The sequence below is a fragment of the Dromiciops gliroides genome, chromosome 1 (assembly GCF_019393635.1).
Source record: "Dromiciops gliroides isolate mDroGli1 chromosome 1, mDroGli1.pri, whole genome shotgun sequence".
Classification (NCBI taxonomy): domain Eukaryota; kingdom Metazoa; phylum Chordata; class Mammalia; order Microbiotheria; family Microbiotheriidae; genus Dromiciops; species Dromiciops gliroides.
In genome coordinates, this window is record NC_057861.1 from 38056885 (window position 1) to 38069492 (window position 12608).

General features: G+C 39.2%; 1 protein-coding gene across 2 annotated transcripts in view; it reads left to right on the forward strand.

The window, feature by feature from the left end:
- The window catches only part of GLT1D1 (glycosyltransferase 1 domain containing 1), a 120771-nt gene that overhangs the window by 59737 nt on the left and 48426 nt on the right, over window positions 1-12608 (forward strand). For both annotated transcript variants that reach the window (XM_043979380.1, XM_043979381.1), the window contains exon 8: window positions 4068-4117. In XM_043979380.1, the coding sequence (XP_043835315.1) occupies window positions 4068-4117 (50 nt within the window). The remainder of the gene's footprint in view (window positions 1-4067; window positions 4118-12608) is intronic.

Consider the following 12608-nt stretch of genomic DNA (forward strand, 5'->3'; position numbering starts at 1 on the left):
TACTTATGACCAAAAATACCTTGACTTACAAATATTTGATATTGACAACAATCTTCCATGGACTATGTAGTTTAACAATCTTGAAACATTAATTATTGAATGACAAGAATACCAATAATTATCTCTCAAATAAATTTTCTAGTTAGTATGTTTTAAATGAATAATTAGAATATTTTTGCAGTCAAATTTTGGGGTTACATGTATATTGCAAAAGGTGTATAAAGATTTATAAAGTGTTTAAAAGTATAAGACAGTCTCGCCATTCATTTTGGATGGGAGTGGTAATTAAGTTCTAGAGATTCTTTGGGGTCAGACAAATCCTCAGATATTTGGTTCTGACCCAGTGCTTACAGTGGGTTTAATACTTTTCACAGCGTCCACTTTCTCTTCAGCTCTCTATTTTTGAGCTCTTTTGGTTCTTATAATTATGTCAGATAAATTGCCTGAATTCCTAATTTGTCTTTGATACTGATAATCATTTAACCAGAAAATGTGCCTTGGGTTTGTTCCTTGAGTTATCTTTAGGCAGTAGGAACAACCACTGAGCAAGAGAGCTGAAGGTTGAGTTAAATCCTTGTCAAGGTCCACAGTCAATATCCCAAGTTACAATCAAGCAACCAAGCCATCATTCACCAAGTACCTATTAAGTGCCTGCTGTTGCCAAGCACTGTGCTGAGTATGAGGGATACAACTTTTAAAATGAGTCCCTGGGGGCAGCTAGGTGGTGCAGTGGATAAAGCACCGGCCCTGGATTCAGGAATACCTGAGTTCAAATACAGCCTCAGACACTTGACACTTACTAGCTGTGTGACCTTGGGCAAGTCACTTAACCCCCATTGCCCCACACAAAAACAAAAACAAACAAACAAACAAACAAAAAGATAAAAAACAAATAAAATGAGTCCCTGCCTTCAAGAAACTGACGTTCTACTAGGTGGGTACATCCCAACAGCAGGTGGTCACCAGGGAAGGAAAAGAGCTTTGCTTTAGTCAATCACAAAGATTATAAATAGAACCATAGGTAGTTTTCCCTTTTCTAGTAGCAGTTGTGATAGTGCTTATTTCCAGAACAAGAATGTGAAATTTAAAAAGTTTGAGAGATGTTGTTTCTGGATAATTAATAATTTTTATTAATAATGCTAGCATGTTATTAATAAAAGAGGTCAGTGGCACTCTTGAATGCCAAAGATATTCATGTGGGCGGGCTCACAGCTCATATGCCCTTGGAAGAGTGGGTGTACCAGAAGGTGGTAATCTACTCTGATTGGTTAACATGTAAGGAAAGAGAATGAATTATTACAATGAGGGGCTGGGTGGTATTCCAATGAGGGTCTTGAGGCAGGGGAGACGGAACACCCAAAACTTAGTCAAAGAGACTTATTAATTTCCATGTCACCTGTCTGACAAAAGAGAGAATATACATCTTCCCAGACGTGTCTGAGTAAACACAACAAGCAGGAATTCACCCATTCCCTTAAACTTAGAATTTCTTTACTGTCTTTTATTAGAACTAAGCTTTTCTGGCTGGGTAAGGTTTTTTTTATTATTATTATTTAGAATTTTATTTTCTCCAATTACATGTAAAAACAATTTTTAACATCCATTTTTAAAACTTTGTGTTCTAAATTCTCTTTCTTCCTTCCTCCCCACCCTATCCCTTTTAAGAAGGCAAGCAATTCAATATAAGTCTTAACATATCTAGTCATGCAAAGCATTTCCATATTAGGTTGTGAAAGAAAACACCCCCCCCCCCAAAAAAAAAAGTCAAGAAAAATAGTTTAAAAAAAAAAATTGTTTCAACCATCAGTTGTTTCTCTGGAGATGGGTAGCATTTTTCATCATAAGTCCTTAAGAGCTATCTTGGATCAGTGTATTGCTGAGAATAGCAAAATCATTCACAGCTGGTCATCTTATAATATTGCTGTTATTTTTAACATAGTACAGTTCACTTTGCATCAGCTCATGTAAGTCTTCTCAGGTTTTTCTTTTCTTTTTTTTTTTTTTAGTGAGGCAGTTGGGGTTAAGTGACTTGCCCAGGGTCACACAGCTAGTAAGTGTTAAGTGTCTGAAGCTGGATTTGAACTCAGGTACTCCTGACTCCTGGTCCGTGCTCTATCCACTGCGCCATCTAGCTGCCCCCTCTGGTTTTTCTGAGAGCATCCTGTGCATCATTTCTTATAGCACAATAGTGTTCCATCATAATCACACACACAATTTATTCAGCCATTCCCCAATTGATGGGCATCCCCACAATTTCAAATTCTTTGCCACCAGAAAAGGGCTGCCACAAATATTTTTGTACATACAGGTTCTTTAACTTTTTGTTTTTTTATCTCTTTTTGGATACTGAACTAGTAGTGGTATTGCTAGGTTAAAGAGTATGCAGGGTTTTATAGCCCTTTGACCATAATTCCAAATTGCTTTACAGGATACTTGAATCAGTTTACAACTCCACCAACAGTGCATTAATGTCTCATTTTCCCCCATTTCCCCTACATTTGTCATTTTTCTCTGCTGTCCTATTATCTAATCCCATAGGTATGAGGTAGAACCTCAGAATTGTTTTGACTTGCATCTTTCTAATCAATAGTGAATTAGATCATTTTAAAAAATATATGGCTATAGATAGTTTTGATTATTTCATCTAAAAACTGTGCATATCTTTTAATCATTTATCAGTTGGGGAATGGCTCACTGAGTAAGTCTTTGAGCAAGATTTCCCACACTGGTTGATTTCTGGATGAGGAAGTAGAAAAGGGGAAAAACCTTGATCCTAATTCAAGAATCAGTTATTAAATACAATAGAGAAATAATTTATCTTGAGGGGAAATGGTATGGCAGGAGGACTAGAAGGTAAATGTGGTAGTAGGTAAATTGCAACATGCCCTCATTAATTAGACCCTACTGTCCTGGTGAGTGGCCTGAGGGAATGAGTGTAATTTGGGTTCTCGAAAAAGAAGAGTGAGATAAAGACTGACCTTCCGGACTGGACAGCTATACTCGTTGAGTCATCTACTGGGTATTAAATGTTTGAAGAGGTCAGGGCTGTCATGTGAGGGAATCAGGCATCTTTCACTTTACAGAACCAGTATGTTTAGGTACGTATAAACAGGGGGAAAAGTGTAATCATGATGCTCATTTCCCCATTGATTGAATATAAAATTGGAACTAGGTCTCCACATCATAAAATGGGCCATAGAAGGGTCTAGAAGGTAGAAGAAAAAGTGAAGAAGGCAATCAGTCTTTAAGATTATTAAGTATTTTCTAGAACTATTGGTGTTCTGTATGGTAGGACTGCCTCAGGTCACTTTCCTCACTGTGACCTATTTTGGGTCTACCTAATAGTCCTTCTCTAGACCTCAAGAATCCTCCAGGGAGGAGATTTTTGTTATCTTCCAGAAATGAGCTCACCATGTTCTTTTGTCTGAATATTGACAGACCCTTGTAGAATTAGCAGCAAGCTAACATTCTCTCATTGAATACATGACAGATCATTACCTGAAAAATCACTTAAATTTATAGTTTTCAGTTCTGAAAACAATTTGCCACATTATTTAATTGCGTAAATTTAAGACTCTGTAGTGCTTGCTCTCTTATGAAGGGTAGCAGTTCTTTCATTTGAAGGGTTACTGACAAAACAGATGCAAGAGAAAAAAAAAAAAACAACACATCACAGATTCCTTGAGACAAAACTAATTAATTATCTCTGGAGATCTAAATTGAGCTGCTAACATACAGCATTATGTTTAGCTTCCTTATTAATCTGCAGCTTTAATAATTATAGAAATCATAAGTGATTGCAAATTATTTCATTTAAAGCATTAAGGACTTCTACTAAAAGAATCATTAGAAATAATACCTCCTCTTCTCATAGGAGATGCAAAAATGCAGATATGTAACAATTGTTCACATCTGGAATTTTAACTGAATAATGATGTCAATAAAGAGAGAACATTATGCATAAAACTATGATCCTTTTACCTTCAAACTAAATTATGTTAATATATGTACAATTAGATATGAACTGAGGAGCATTTTTTAAAAGTTTCTTTTCTTTTTCTTTAAAGAATGGCACCAAGAAGAACCCAATGTTTACATGGTTATTGTGGGACCTGAAGTAAGTTGATATGTTTGTATTTTATAAGCCATCTTATTTGAATGAATGAATGATGGATGAATGAAAAAGTATTTAATAAGTACCTACTATGTGCCAAGCAATGAGCTAAGCACTGAGGATGCAAATTTTAAAAGATGAGAAAATCCCTGTCCCCTCTTCTTATTGGGAGATACAGCATAAAATAAAGTTCAGTTACAGGGTAAGATGCTGATGCCCAAATGTCATTAGGTTACACCCATAGGTCAGATGACAGTCCCAGGGATCTTTAGGGCTTGTTTTTATTCAGATGTTTTTCAATTGTGTTCAATTCTTCACGATCCCATTTGTGGTTTTCTTGGCAGGGATAGTGGAGTGGTTTGCCATGTCCTTCTCCAGCTTATTTGATAGATGGAACTGAGGCAAAGACGGTGAAGTGACTTGCGCAGGGTCATACAGATAGTTTCTGAGGCCATTTTTGAACTCAGATCCTCCTGACTCCAGGGCTGGCATTCTATCCATTGAGCCCCCTATGCCTTTTTATGGTAGAGAGGCCACTGTATGGTAAGGCCTGGTGGTCCACCCTCTCACCAGAATGAATAGAGTTGTTGACTCCTATATTGTCCTTCGCACTCCAGAGCCATCTACCTTTACATTCTTACCCAATGCTACTATTCTCTCCATATCTTTTACACATTAGGCAAACCAGAGCATATCCCTTATACATATCCAGTGCTTAGCATGACACCTGGCGCATAGTAGATGCTTAATGCTTTTAATTGACTGGTTTCCCTACCATTGCGCCTCTGTCCACACTATTCCTTAGGCCTGTAGGTCCCTCCCCCATTTCTGACTGTTGTGATCCTTCCAGGTCCAACTTAAATACTTCTTCCATGAAGCCATCCCTGATTCCCTCAGTCAGAAATGATTCAGTTCCTTCATCTCAAATGAGGCAGCATTTTGCATCATTCACATAGCATTTTTGTTTTTTGCTTATGTATTTAACATGGTAGATTTTATATTACAGATATTTGTACATGCTCAATCAGTTATGAACTGTCGTCTTATTTAATCTTTGTCTCTCTGACAGCATTTAACCCATTATACCCTAGAATCTGGGAGCGATGCGTTAGCTTAAGGAAGGGTTACACCAGAGCAAGGGAGTTAAGTATATTAGAGACATGTAGGCCTGGATGAGGCAGGGGGATGGTTATGCAGCAAGAGTGGGCAAATCCCTCGAGGTCAGGTGGTGAGCACCATTGTTATCCATGCAAAGATCTGAAGGTCCAGAGGGAGACTTAGTGCACTGGATAGACTTCCATCAAGGATTAATGCTAATTAATGGACAGAAGGGGCAGGGGATGAGATGGCACCTATGGGTATCAGTCTGTTTCACTGGAAACAGTGGAATTATGGAGCTACTAAGGCAGCAAACTGTCGAGATAATTATCTCAATACTTGGCACTGTACATTATATACCTGGGATGTCATTGAGGTACAAATGCCCTGCACTCACATAGGCAATGACTCCTTTTCAGTTGGGGAAAATGTCCTTGAAAGTCTCTTTGTTTAAAAAAAAAAATCAGGGGGCAGCTAGGTGGCAAAGTAGATAAAGCACCAGCCCTGGATTCAGGAGTACCTGAGTTCAAATCTGGCCTCAGACATTTGACACTTACTAGCTGTGTGACCCTGGGCAAGTCACTTAACCTCCATTGCGCCAACAAAAAAAAAATCACTTGAGGCCAACCTGATTATGAGACTTTTTGAACTTAGCAAGACTAGTCCTTAGATGACATATAATCTGTCCCAGGGCTTGTACAGGAAGCCTTTTCACCTTGGTGGAGCCTGCCAAAACTTGATGCCTCTCCTATGCTGTGACCAGGCATGGAAGTAGCACTTTAGTGGAAGATTCTATACATACTAAGGACAGAGTTAATTTGAATTATAGTTGAAGCCCACCAATAGTAGATTTGTAATTTCAAATTATTTATTTATTTATTTATTATTATTATTTTTTTTTAGTGAGGCAATTGGGGTTAAGTGACTTGCCCAGGGTCACACAGCTAGTAAGTGTTAAGTGTCTGAGGCTGGATTTGAACTCAGGTACTCCTGACTCCAGGGCCAGTGCTCTATCCACTGTGCCACCTAGCTGCCCCTTCAAATGATTTATTAACCAGTGTTATTCTCTGGGAGAAAATTATATAGAAGAAGTATTTGACCTGAAGGAGAAGATGGAGTTATGGAGATTTGTAAGGATTCAAAATTGTGGAGAAAGCCAGAGATTAAATTTGGGAAAAGGGAATTTGAGAGGACTTGAGAACTGATTGAAAGAGAAGAGAAGGGTTGGAGCAAAGGGGAAGGTGAATACTATGAGGAGATGGAAGAGAGGAGCAGAAGGAAGAGAAGAGCTCGGGGAGGATGAGGAGGAAAAAGACTTGAGGAGAAGATAGTTGGTAAGATAAGAAAGACAAGCTGGCAAGACAAACATAAGAAGTTACTAAGAGAAAAAAAGGGAAATTAGGAGTACCTGTTGAGGTGAGATGGAATTGATATCCCACTGTTGAATCAACTGGAATGACTTCTTTCTGACTTTTAATGCCCTTCATAATTTGACCTTTAACCTACCTTTACAGTCTTCTTACATCTTACTCCTTCCACATACTCTAGGATCCAGTGACACTGGCTTCCTTGATGTTCCTTGAACAAAACACTCCATCTCGCTTCTTTGGGCATGTTCACTGGCCATTCTCTATGCTTAGAATATTCTCCCTCCTCATTTCTGTCTCCTCACTTCCCTGGTTTCCTTCATTTCTCAACTAACGTCCTACCTTCTGTAAAAAACCTTTTCCAGTCTTCCAAAATGTTAGTGCCTTTGATGGTTTTCTCCAATTTATCCTAGATACTATATCTTATCTGTCCATAGCTGTCTGCATGTTATTTCCCCCATTAGATGGTGAGCTCCCTGAGAGCAGGCACCATCTTTTGCCTTTGTCCCTCCCATCTCTTAGCACAATGTTTGACACATGGTAGGTGCTATCAGTGCTAGTTGGCTGACTTGACAGCTTTGAAAACTTGTGAAAGCAGCATGCATGCTATAGCCATCTCCCAGGGACCTTCTCATAAGAATGACCTAAGACTAAGGATTTCACTTTTGGCAAATATGGAGAGCAGGGATAATTCTGCAGTCACTTGCAGAGCATTTGTATCTCTGCTACGTTCGGGTAACTGTCATCTTTACTCAAAATGTAGGCTTGACTTCCTAATAGAAGAGAAGATAAAAGGAGTTTGAAGAATGCCTCTCCACTTTCCTTGTTATTAGGGAAAATGAATTCCTTAAAACACACACACACACACACACACACACACACACACACGACTTCAGTGCATGGATTTGAAGAAAGAGAGGGAAAGTTTGACTTATGTAAAAGAATCATAGATTCAGAACTGGAAGGACCCTTAGTGGTCTGACCCCTTTATCCCTCCATTTTACAAATGAGGAAATGGGATCCAAGAAAAGTGGAGTGGTTTGGCCAAGGACATAGGTAGTAAGGAGCAGAGTCCAGATTCGAACCCAGACTCACTGACTCCTAATCAGAATTCACACTGCTAGGTGGTTGGAGAACTGTGAAAATTTAACACTTTATAAATGTTGTTCACCTTAATTCTTAATATGTTATGCTACTTAGCTGTGTGACCCTGGGCAGGTCACTTAACCCCAATTGCCTCACCAAAAAAAAATGTTATGCTACTTTGCCTCCTGTTTGCATATCCTGTTATTTTGAATTTTAATATTTTATGTTTCCAATTACATATAAAACAATTAAAAACCTTTGTTTTTTATAATTTTGAGTTCCAAATTCTCTCCTTCCTTCTCCTCTTCCACCATTGAAAAGGCAAGCAATTTGATAAATTTTATGTATGTGTAGTCAGGAAAAATATATTTCCAATATTTATAGCAGCTCTTTCTGTGTTGGCTAAGAATTGGAAATCAAAGGAATGCCCATTAATTGGGGAATAGCTAATCAAGCTGTGGTATATGATGGTGATGGAGTATTTTTGTGCTATAAGAAATGAAAAGCAGGATGGTTTCAGAAAGGCCTGGAAAGACTTGTATAAACTGATGTATAGTAAAGTAAGCAGAACTCAGACAACACTGTGCACAGAGACAGCAATATTGTTTGATGCAGAACTGTGAATGACAATTATTCTCAACGATACAGTGATCCAAGATAATCCCAAAGGACTAATGATGAAATATACTATCCATCTCCAAAGAAAGGACTGATATTGATTGAACACAGACTGAAGCATGCTATTTTCACTTTCTTTCAGTTTTAAAATTTTATTCATTTTCTTGTGTAAAATGACTATTATGGTAATTTTTTACATAATTGCAAAAACCCCATATTTCCATATTAGTTATGGCATGAAAGAAAACAAGCAATTCCCCCCCCCCCAAAAAGTTTTAAAAAACAACCCCAGCATGCTTTTATCTGCATTCAGATTCCATCAGTTTTTTGGTTGTTTTTTTTTTTGGGGGGGGGGGGGCGGGAATTAAAGTTAAATGACTTGCCCAGGGTCACACAGCTAGTAAGTGTCAAGTGTCTGAGGCTGGATCTGAACTCAGATCCTTCTGAATCCAGGGCCGGTGCTTTATCCACTGTGCCACCTAGCTGCACCTACTTATCTAATTTCATAGGTCTTGGTAAGCTCTCTGTCATGCTTTGGATAAATGCCCTAGGAAGACTGTGGCACTTTCTGCTATTCACAAGTAGACAGATTAACTGCCTCAGTATCCCTTCAACAGGAAGTCCTAAACACTGCCTTTTACCTCTTCTTCTGGGGACCCTCATGGGTGGCTTAACACTTGTCAGCAGCTGAAGATTCGTATCATTATTCCTTGAAGAACAAGTGGCTTCTTCCTCTTTGAAGGTTTCAGTTTTCTACAGTTTAGAAAGTGCTTTGTCTAGTATTTAATCCCAAATCTGGTGGTTCATCTTTCTTTTTTCTTTCTTTCTTTTTTCTTCTACATAACATAGCCACCTAGCAGTGGAAAGAGGAACTGAATTTGGAATCAGTGAGCCTACGTTTAAATCCGTGCTCTATCCTTTACTACCTGTGTACTTGGGCAAATCACCCCACTTTTCTGAGCCCCAGTTTCCTCATCTATAAAATGGGGGTAGTGGTGGTTAGATATGATGACCAAGAAGGGCCCTTCCAACTCTAAATCTATCATCCTTTGACATAGGTCAAACTTTTCTTCCCTTTCTTCAATCCTTTTTCTTCTGTTTTTTACATGCTGAAGCCATTTGTGTATGTGTGTGTGTGTGTGTGTGTGTGTGTGTGTGTGTATGCATACACATATTAAGGAATTAGTTTTCTCTAATAACAAGGAAATTAGAGGGGCATTTTTCAAACCCCTTCTCTTCTAATAGGAAGACCAGCCTGTATTTTGAGTATAGATGAAAATTGAACTATAGCAAATACACTACATAGTTTGGGACCCCCACATTGTGATGTAGCAGATAGAATGATAGATTTCGAATTAGGAAGACTTGGCCAATTATGAGGTGTGTGGTCCTAGGCAAGGCACTTCACTCAGTGAACTTCTGTTTCCTCATCTATAAGATGGGAATAATGATGTCTCTAGAACTAATCTTGTGGGGTTGTGAGAATCAAATGCGACAGTGTCTGTGAAATGCTTTGCAAACTTTTAAGGTGCCGTATAAACACGGACTTCAGTATTATTGGTGTTGCTACTTGTTGCCATGGCATTCTTCAGTTGTTTGTAAGGTTGTTAAGTAGGAGAATGATGAAAGCTGTTTTGCTTGGGCTCAGAAGGAAGAGCTAGGAGCCGTTCTGCTTTATGGAAGGGTAGTATCAGATATAAAGGAAGGAGAAGCCCTCCCATAATGAGAGGTCTCCAAAAGTAGGTTGGATGTCTCCAGAAATTCCCTGGAGGAGGGAGGTCTTCAGATAAAGACTGGACGGCTATTTGTTGGAGATGCTGTAGAAGGGTTTCTAGGTCAAGGAGACATTAGACAAGTCTGAAGTTTCTTTCAGACTATGATTTAATGTTATAAATTTGTTGAATTGTAGGATTCCTTTTCGGGCTTCCCTTTCAGAACTGATTTATATAATTGTGCAGGATAGATATTATCATGTAATCCAGATACTTCTCATAATATCTTTTTTTTTGTGAGGCAATTGGGGTTAAGTGACTTGCCCAGGGTCACACAGCTAGTAAGTGTCAAGTGTCTGAGGCTGGATTTGAACTCAGGTACTCCTGAATCCAGGGCCAGTGCTTTATCCACTGAGCCACCTAGCCGCCCCCATAATATCTTTTTTTTTTTTTTTAGTGAGGCAATTGGGGTTAAGTGACTTGCCCAGAGTCACACAGCTACTAAGTGTTAAGTGTCTGAGGCCGGATTTGAACTCAGGTATTCCTGACTCCAGGGCCGGTGCTCTATAATATCTTAATAAGACAGATTAAAGCACCTGTTATTCTATGCTGGGCAGTGTAATGCTCTGTAGATTCAAAAGTGAGAAAACAAGGTGGACTCTGTTCTCCAGAAGCATACATTCTACCAGGGGAAGACAAAGCATAAAGGGGAGTTGGAAGTGGGGGGTGGAGCAGAATCACTTCAGGGGAGCCAGGCAGCTGGTGAAGAGGTGAAGCTGGAAGCAGGAGTAGACAGCTGTGACTGGGCCTTCTTAGGATGTAGCAGTTCTAGGCAGGGACTCTTCCGTTATTGAGACTGCTTCGGGGTGGAGTTGTCCCCAGGGGGCAGAGCTTGACTATTAATTTTCAGAGACAAGGATTCCATTGAATATTACTTGACTATACAGTGAAGACTAGACTGAAACAATTTCACATTTGATTTTGAATATTTACTACTTTTTTCTGGGTTATTATGCTGAAAATTTGCTTCAGATTTATAGAAAGTGGTTGAGAGGTCAAATCTCACGATCGCATTAAAATTCATACTTTTAACCGAATTTCTCTTATAATAGATTAAACATCTTGAAGATTGCAATTATATCTGACATTTGCAGTGAGTTCTTTTTAAACACAAATGAAAAATTACAGTGCAGCCTTTTTTGGCCTGCTTTTTGGTGGCTACAAAATCAGATGGATGATTACATTGTCTTAGTGTAAATTATATACTTCTGGAGTTGTAATACTCCTTCCAGGTCAGTCAGAATACCTTTCGGTACGATACTGCAGTGGCCAAAAGTCGCTAATGAACAGTGTGCCCTCCTTAACTTCATAAGGGCTGTTGGTTTGTTCACCTTTGGTATCCACCTGTCACCCAACTCTCACCTGTGGCTCCAAGAAGCTGTAGCTTGCTCGGCAGCCATACCCTAGTAGATCATCTCAGCGGGTGTGCTAAACCAAATTGAGGGGAGTCGACAGGTTTCAAACCTGTTGGTGAGTTAGGGGGATGCCTACCCCCAAGCATGTTCCCCAACAAAATGGGTAGAAGAGAACAGTTTGTTTCAGTGACCATGAAGGCAGCTAAACTAGGCTCAGTGGGGCGCTTAGAGCTTGGTAAGACATTGAAAATGACAAGGTCATTCACTGCATTTTGGGGGGTTGCCAGTTATGCTGTTTTTTGTCCTGCCACTGGAAGAGAGAATGAGGCTGAAGGTTTGCCCAACTCCACTTCACTTGAATCGAATTCACTCACAAATCAAGACATCATTTGTCCTCTTGGAAAACAAGGACTGAACAACAGCGAGTGGGCTTTTGGAGAATGTGATGATGCATTGTGCCCTTGGGTACCTTCTTCTTCTCTCTTTGCCTCAAGGAGCTCTGTGAAACGTGAAAAGTTTACAATGAAGAGACAATACACTTAGTTGCTCCTTCCTCTAGGTGTGATATGGGGAAAAACAATGTTTTGGGTCTAAGTAAATACATAGCAGCAACATAACTAACTAATCTCTTTGCTACCATTGTGATTTGGACATGAAGAATGTTTTCAATGTAATAATCCCACAGAGCCTTTTGAGCGTATGTATATATGGATATAGTAGCAATAACATTTAGCTGAACCTCATTATTGCTGTTATGCTTTGTTATCTGCCTCTACCATTGACAGCAGCAGGCATCAAGCAAAATTCTCAAGTGTCTGAAAGAAGTCTGAAAATTGTCTCAGCCACTTGAGTATCAGAGAGAATGAATGAAATTTATTTGTCACTCATACTTACTTCCTACCCTTTCTATTATAATAACCCTTTAATTTTTCTCCCTTCCCATAATCTTTTTTCTCTATCTATCCATCTGAGTGTCCATCCGTCCATCCGTCCATCCATTTGTCCATCCATTCATCTATCCATGTTTCTGCTATCCATCTTCCTGCCAACTTGATCTTCCTAATGTCTAGTTCTCATCACAACCCTGTGCTATGCAGAATCTATCGGTGCTTCCCTATTGCTTGTATAAGAAACAAACTCCTTAGACTTCAGCTATGAGGCTCTCTCACTTGCCTTTCCAGCCTCTTTCATCTGGCTT